This window comes from Arachis hypogaea, chromosome 9 (assembly GCF_003086295.3).
Source record: "Arachis hypogaea cultivar Tifrunner chromosome 9, arahy.Tifrunner.gnm2.J5K5, whole genome shotgun sequence".
Classification (NCBI taxonomy): Eukaryota; Viridiplantae; Streptophyta; class Magnoliopsida; order Fabales; family Fabaceae; genus Arachis; species Arachis hypogaea.
This window is the reverse complement of record NC_092044.1, coordinates 75,080,498-75,087,334: the sequence shown is the minus strand read 5'-3', so window position 1 is coordinate 75,087,334 and position 6,837 is coordinate 75,080,498. Positions and strand designations below refer to the sequence as shown.

Genomic DNA, 6,837 nt, shown 5'->3' with positions numbered 1-6,837 from the left:
AGGACATTACATTCAAGAGCTAAATTGATGAAGATCAATCAGCTTTGGTGATGATAAGAACATCACCTTGAAACACTAGAATTCATTCTTAAAAATTCTGAAAAATACCTAATCTAAGCAACAAGATGAACCGTCAGTTGTCCAAACTCAAACAATCCCCGGCAACGGCGCCAAAAACTTGGTGCACTAAATTGTGATCATCAATGGTGCCATCAACATGGTACGCTCAATTGCAATCTCAACTCTTTATCACAACTTCGCACAACTAACCAGCAAGTGCACTGGGTCGTCCAAGTAATAAACCTTACGCGAGTAAGGGTCGATCCCACGGAGATTGTTGGTATGAAGCAAGCTATGGTCATCTTGTAAATCTCAGTCAGGCAGATTCAAATGGTTATAGATGATTTACGAATAAAGCATAAAATGAAGATAGAGATACTTATGTAATTCATTGGTGAGAATTTTAGATAAGCATATGGAGATGCTATGTCCCTTCCGTCTCTCTGCTTTCCTACTGTCTTCATCCAATCCTTCTTACTCCTTTCCATGGCAAGCTCTATGTTGGGTGATAAGAGAACTTTTGCGTGGTCTAGAAATTTGCAGATAAATCCTCGTTGCAAGTATATTTTCTAAACCTTCAAAAGTCCTTTCATACAAACGTTTTGGTTGTCACAAGTAACAAACCCCCTTGAAATTGATAACCGAGTATTCAAACCTCGGGTCGTCTTCTCAAGGAATTGCAGGGAGGTATGTTCTTATTATTGGTTATGAGTTTGTAAATTAGGGGTTTTAGAAATTAGGGAGCAGTATGTTGCATAAGAAGAAATAAAATAAATAAATAACTATAAAATAAAATCTTGGCAAGGTATGGGAACTGGAGGTCCTATCCTGGTTATCCTTATCAATTGTAATGAGAATTGGATTTTTCTTCCACTTTGTTAACCTCTAACTATGAAGGTAAGTTAAGTAGATGAATTCCATTTTTCAATTAACAATGAGTTTGATAACTCAAGAGTCGCCAGTTATTTAACCAAAACCAAAAGGAAAACTATCTACTCGAATGAAAATAATTTGGATAAGTACCGACAACATAAATTAAAGAAAGCAATCATAGATCTGAAATATCTCAAATAGCATTAATTTAAAAGAGTAATCTGTAACATGGAAGATTTCATAAATTTAATTGGAAAAATAAATAAAAAGGAACATTGAACCTGAATCGAGAGTCACTCTTAAAAACCAAGAGAAGTCCTAAATCCTAGTTTCTAAAAATCCTAATTTCTAATCCTAATCCTAATCCTAAGAGGGAGAGGAGAGAACCTCTCTCACTAAAAATTACATCTAAAATATGAAAAGTGAATTATGAGTGCATCCCCATGAATGAATGGATTCCCCCACTTTATAGCCTCTAATCTGTGTTTTCTGGGCTGCAAACTGGGTTAAAAACAGCCCAGAAATCGCCCCTAGCGTATTCTGGTACGTACAGGTCATGGAAAAGTTACGCGGCCGCATGGCTCATGCGGCCGCGCGGGTTGTGTTCCTGCCAGGTCACACGTCCGCGTGACCCACGCGTTCGCGTCGCCTGGCGTCGGAGCAGCTATGGCAAATTATATATCAAATCGAAGCCCCGGACGTTAGCTTTCCAACGCACTAGAACCGCGTCGTTTGGACCTCTGTAGCTAAAGTTACAGCCGTTTGAGTGCAAAGAGGTCAGGCTGGACAGCTTAGCAATTTCTCCAACTTCTTGTATTCCTTCCACTTTTGCATGCTTTCTTTCCATCCTCTGAGCCATTCCTGCCCTGTAATCTCTGAGATCACTTAACACACATATCAAGGCATCTAATGGTAATAAGAGAGGATTAATAATAAGCAAATATAAGATCAAAGAAGTACGTTTTCAATCATAGTACAAAATCAGGAAGGAAATATAAAACTATGCAAATATTATGAATAAGTGGGTAAAGAGTTGATAAAATCCACTCAATTGAGCACAAGATAAACCATAAAATAGTGGTTTATCATTGGGCATCACCGTTGTCAATGGCTACAGTCCCGTCCTCTCAGTGAAAATGTTCAACGCGCTCTGTCACAGCACGGCTATTCAGCTGTCGGTTCTTGATCATGTCGGAATAGAATCTAGTGATTCTTTTGCGTCTGTCACTAACGCCCCACAATCACGAGTTTGAAGCTCGTCACAGTCATTCAATCCTTGAATCCTACTTAGAATACCACAGACAAGGTTTATACCTTCCAGATTCTCTTGAATGCCGTCATCAATTCTAGCTTATACCACGAAGACTCCGATTAAGAAATCCAAGAGATAAACATTCAAGCCTTGTTTGCTTATAGAACGGAAGTGGTTGTCAGGCACGCGTTCATAAGTGAGAATGATGACGAGCGTCACATAATCATCACATTCCTCAAGTTCTTGAGTGCGAATGAATATCTTGGAACAAGAATAAGCTGAATTGAATAGAAGAACAATAGTAATTGCATTAATACTCGAGGTACAGCAGAGCTCCACACCTTAATCTATGGTGTGTAGAAACTCCACCGTTGAAAATACATAAGAACAAGGTCTAGGCATGGCCGAGAGGCCAGCCCCCAATAATCTAAGAACTAGACGTCCAAAGATGATCTAAGGATCTAAAGTGATCAAAAGATGCAAATACAATAGCAAAAGGTCCTACTTATAGAGAACTAGTAGCTTAGGGTTTACAAAGATGAGTAAATGACATAAAAATCCACTTCCGGGCCCACTTGGTGTGTGCTTGGGCTGAGCATTGAAGCATTTTCATGTAGAGACTCTTCTTGGAGTTAAACGCCAGCTTTTGTGCCAGTTTGGGTGTTTAACTCCCATTCTTGTGCCAATTCCGGCGTTTTACGCCAGAATTCTTGAGCTGACTTAGAACGCCTGTTTGGGCCATCAAATCTCGGGCAAAGTATGAACTATTATACATTGCTGGAAAGCTCAGGATGTGTACTTTCCAACGCAATTGAGAGCGCGCACTACAAAAAAAAGGGTTAAAATGGCGGTTTTTTAAGGTAATTACGGCGGTTACAACCGCCATTATTACCGAAAACGGTGCTTCCAAGAAACACCGGAATTCTGGGCGCCATTCTGGTTATTACGGCGGTTTTTATAATAACCAATGGATAATTCGGCGGTTTTTTGGAGGTTAAAATGGCGGTTATTAACCGCCATTTTAACCAGATAAAACGGCGGTTTTGTTGTTGTTTAAAATGGTGGTTTGTAACCGCCGTTTTTACCTGGGTTTAATGGCATCTTCCTCATTTAAAATGGCATTTATAACCGCCGTTTTTACCTGGGTTTAATGGCATCCTTTTCGTTTAAAATGGCGTTTATAACCGCCGTTTTTACCTGTATTTAATGGCATCCTTTTCGTTTAAAATGGCGTTTATAACCGCCGTTTTTACCAGGGTTTAATGGCATCCTTTTCGATTAAAATGGCATTTTTTAACTGTCGTTTTTACCAGGATATAATGGAATCCTTTTCGATTAAAATGGCATTTTTTAACTGCCGTTTTTACCAGGATATAATGACACCATTTTTGTTTAAAATGGCATTTTTAGCCGTCATTTTTACCTAATTACAATTTTATACTTTTTAAAATGAGATTGAAACTATATATTTAAAGTGACATTTTTAGAACTCAAACTTTAAAATCTCATAATAACCAAAAAGCATAACCTTAAATCAAACATCATAACAAGATTTTTAATTCATACACAATCTCCGAAAATAAAAAATCATAATCCAAAAACAAAGTATCAAAGATAACATTGTTCAATAATTTGTCTTAACATATATCTATAATACTTAATACATAAAATCTTTATCATACAAGATCATGCTTCTTTGTTGCTCGCTCCAGAAGACCTACTTCCTAACTCTCTTGGTGATGGAATCTCACTCTCTTGATCCAATCCCTACAACAAAAATATAATTATGAGTACAATATAAAAAGATATAAAATTGAATCTGAAACTATTAATATAAATTTATTCAATCAAAAAAGAAAACTGCACTTTTGCACAATAAATCCTCTGTTTTCTGGGAATTAGGAAAAGGAAAGTCACACTAATTTAACTATTTCAACCATCGATCTCTCTCTATTTTGTCAAATAAATATCCATGTAGCTACCCTCCAAATTATATCTTATCTTAAAACTGCTATATACCACATGCACCATCACCACCACCACTTTCACTCTCTCTATATATATACAATCACACAAACTGTACTTTTATACAGTACTACTTGAATTCAGAGCTACTACTTTATTCTACTCTTGATAAAAAAAGATAAAGTTATATCTCTAACATATAGATAACAATGAGCTTTCACTATACAAAAATGAGCCCATAAAGATTATTATGAGTCTTATAATATGCCAACAATATATAATATGCTCATTATTGTAAGGACCAATCCTAAAATAATCAGGAAGCACTACTCTGCCAAATATATACTCATATGACTGAGACATATATAAAGTCAATAATGCTTTCTATTATTACCATTGTATCTGATAGGTCATTGATGAGGTTCGTACTAATAATTATGCTAAAAAGGGTGTCGTACCATGAAATTCCCCCATGCATTATGCCATAACAAATAAACAGCCAAATGTGAGATTATGTTGTCCATAATACATCAAGCAAAAATTATTGTTTAATTACATTTAACTATGGCTACTGTACTATACCTGAAATAAATTAATTAATTAAATGTTGCATAGTCCATATTTAACAATAAAGGGTATCTCTATTTAGAATGTAATTAACTATTCATGCTCAATAAAGTATCCAAGGAAGGAATGTGAGATAGTGAGAGACGGAAAGAAATAGAGAGAGAGAAGGAGAAGGAGCGAGGTTTCTTTTGATAAAGGATGGTCTGCATGTTAGAATAGGGTTAGCTTCATTTGGTAGATCCAGTCCATTAAGATACTTAACAACTTCTTTGTATTACACATGGAATAAGGTATTAAGAACATAAATTGTATTTGTACCTGTGAAATTTGTTGAGTAGGAAACATTCCAGCTAATTCTATTGGAATTTTACCTCCTTCCTTAAAAGCAATATAAGAGACTAATGCTTGCAACTGCGCTTTAACAGTATCCAGCTCTTTTTGCACATTGGAACCACAAGTAGATGATGTGCTAGCATCATTTGAAGAACCTAAGTTCATCTGACTAATTGTTGTGGTGTTGTTCTTGAAAGCAACAGTTGGAACAGCTCCCATGCCTAAACCTCGAACACGACCAGGGTGCTCTTTCCCAAGAACTACTCCAAGAGCATCAAGAGGAGAATTAACGGTTGATTCCACCGCTTGTTGACTGCTATATGCTTCAATCTTCTCCTACATATATAAAAAGAAAGGGAAAGAATCAAACATAATATTATCTTATAAAAAAGAAAGAAAAAGAAATATAAACAAGTTACTTATTGTACTTTAGTCTTACCGCTATTTCTTTAGCCTTTTCATTAACATAACTTCCATCTGTTTTCTTGTGAGTGATGTCCCACATTTGAACCCTAATAACTTCTTTTCCCGTCTCTTCCGTCTAAAATTCAAGAAAAGTAGAAAGACTCAATCAAGAAATATATCATTGAAGAAAAGATATGCATAAAATTAAGTTACTAACAGCAACAATATAACAACTGAGATGCATTATGTGCTAACATAATGACTCCTATGCTATATAAAATATAATAACGGCAGCAAACTAAACATAAGCTGAGAAATTAATGTTATTGATGCTTACCAATTCATGATTACCAACATAGAAACGAACCTGTGAAAGTTGTGTTGATATTTTATCATGACAATTCTCATAATAGTTGTGGAGACAAGTGGAATTAAATTGAAAAATTGGATAATGCCAAAATAAAATTAAATGTATGAAATCCACACATAGAAATGATTACCAATTCAGCCCTTCTTCTTGCAATTGATTTAGCACCTGAAGTATGAGGAATTATTTGTTTTTGCCAAATTTCTTGATTCCTCTTACAAAGATTCTGAAAGATAAATTTGGACACAATTAAATAGAGTTAAACATGCATTCACAACATTCCATATGAATTCAATATCCTATTTACAGTAGCAAAATATATAAGGCTTTTTAGTGGGACAACATTTAACTAGGATTGTAAGTAATTACCTGAGTTTCAGGCTTCAAACGATATTCTACGAATAAAGCCCACTGTTCAAGAGCAATATCTTCTGGTGTATTATTTATGATCTCAGTTTTACTTAACCTCGGATCATAAAACTCGTTCCAGAGCTTTATCCTATGTTCCCTCCATTTTTTGCCAAGCGATTGGAGCAGAAATCGTTTGGCCAAGCTATCACATACTTTGAAGCAAAATCGAGCCTTTAATATGGAACAAAGAATATATATTAACTAACAAATATAACTAAATAATGACAAAGAAATAAGCTTTAGAGTTTAAGTAATCTTCTTACTTGGAAAAAAATATTCCATTGATTTTCAAAAAAGCTCTCTGGAATGTCTAACCACTTATCAAAACTGATTGGAAATGCTACACAATCAGTGGCCAATTGCCCACAAATTCCTGCAAGGAGTCCGGCTGCTTCTCCTATTGCTGCATGTTGTCTATCAAAATTGACAACTATGCGCAAACCTTCTGGCAAATTATGCACATCCTTCACTAATAAATGAAGGCGTGTACTATTTTCATATTCATCTAAAATAGATAAATAAATATAAATAAATGAGTAATTGAGCAACTAAAGAATAAAAGATATGATGATAGATATATATTATAAAAGATTGATTCTTGTGC

The 6,837-nt window shown here is 35.3% G+C and overlaps 1 protein-coding gene and 1 long non-coding RNA gene across 2 annotated transcripts; both read right to left on the bottom strand.

Annotated features, from left to right (window-relative positions):
- Nucleotides 1-3,693: 3,693 nt before the first annotated feature.
- On the bottom strand, nucleotides 3,694-4,300 carry LOC140174977 (uncharacterized). Its single transcript, XR_011865139.1, has 2 exons — nucleotides 4,103-4,300; nucleotides 3,694-3,952 (listed from the first exon to the last, which is right to left on the bottom strand). It is a non-coding gene; the product is annotated as an uncharacterized lncRNA (long non-coding RNA).
- A 166-nt stretch (nucleotides 4,301-4,466) lies between these two features.
- On the bottom strand, nucleotides 4,467-6,279 carry LOC112709225 (uncharacterized). The gene is made up of 5 exons (XM_072202070.1): nucleotides 6,192-6,279; nucleotides 5,956-6,048; nucleotides 5,490-5,591; nucleotides 5,036-5,386; nucleotides 4,467-4,481 (listed from the first exon to the last, which is right to left on the bottom strand). The coding sequence occupies exons 3-5, from the start codon at nucleotides 5,553-5,555 to the stop codon at nucleotides 4,467-4,469; spliced, it is 432 nt and encodes a 143-aa protein (XP_072058171.1). The 5' UTR covers nucleotides 5,556-5,591; nucleotides 5,956-6,048; nucleotides 6,192-6,279.
- Between the last annotated feature and the right edge of the window lie 558 nt (nucleotides 6,280-6,837).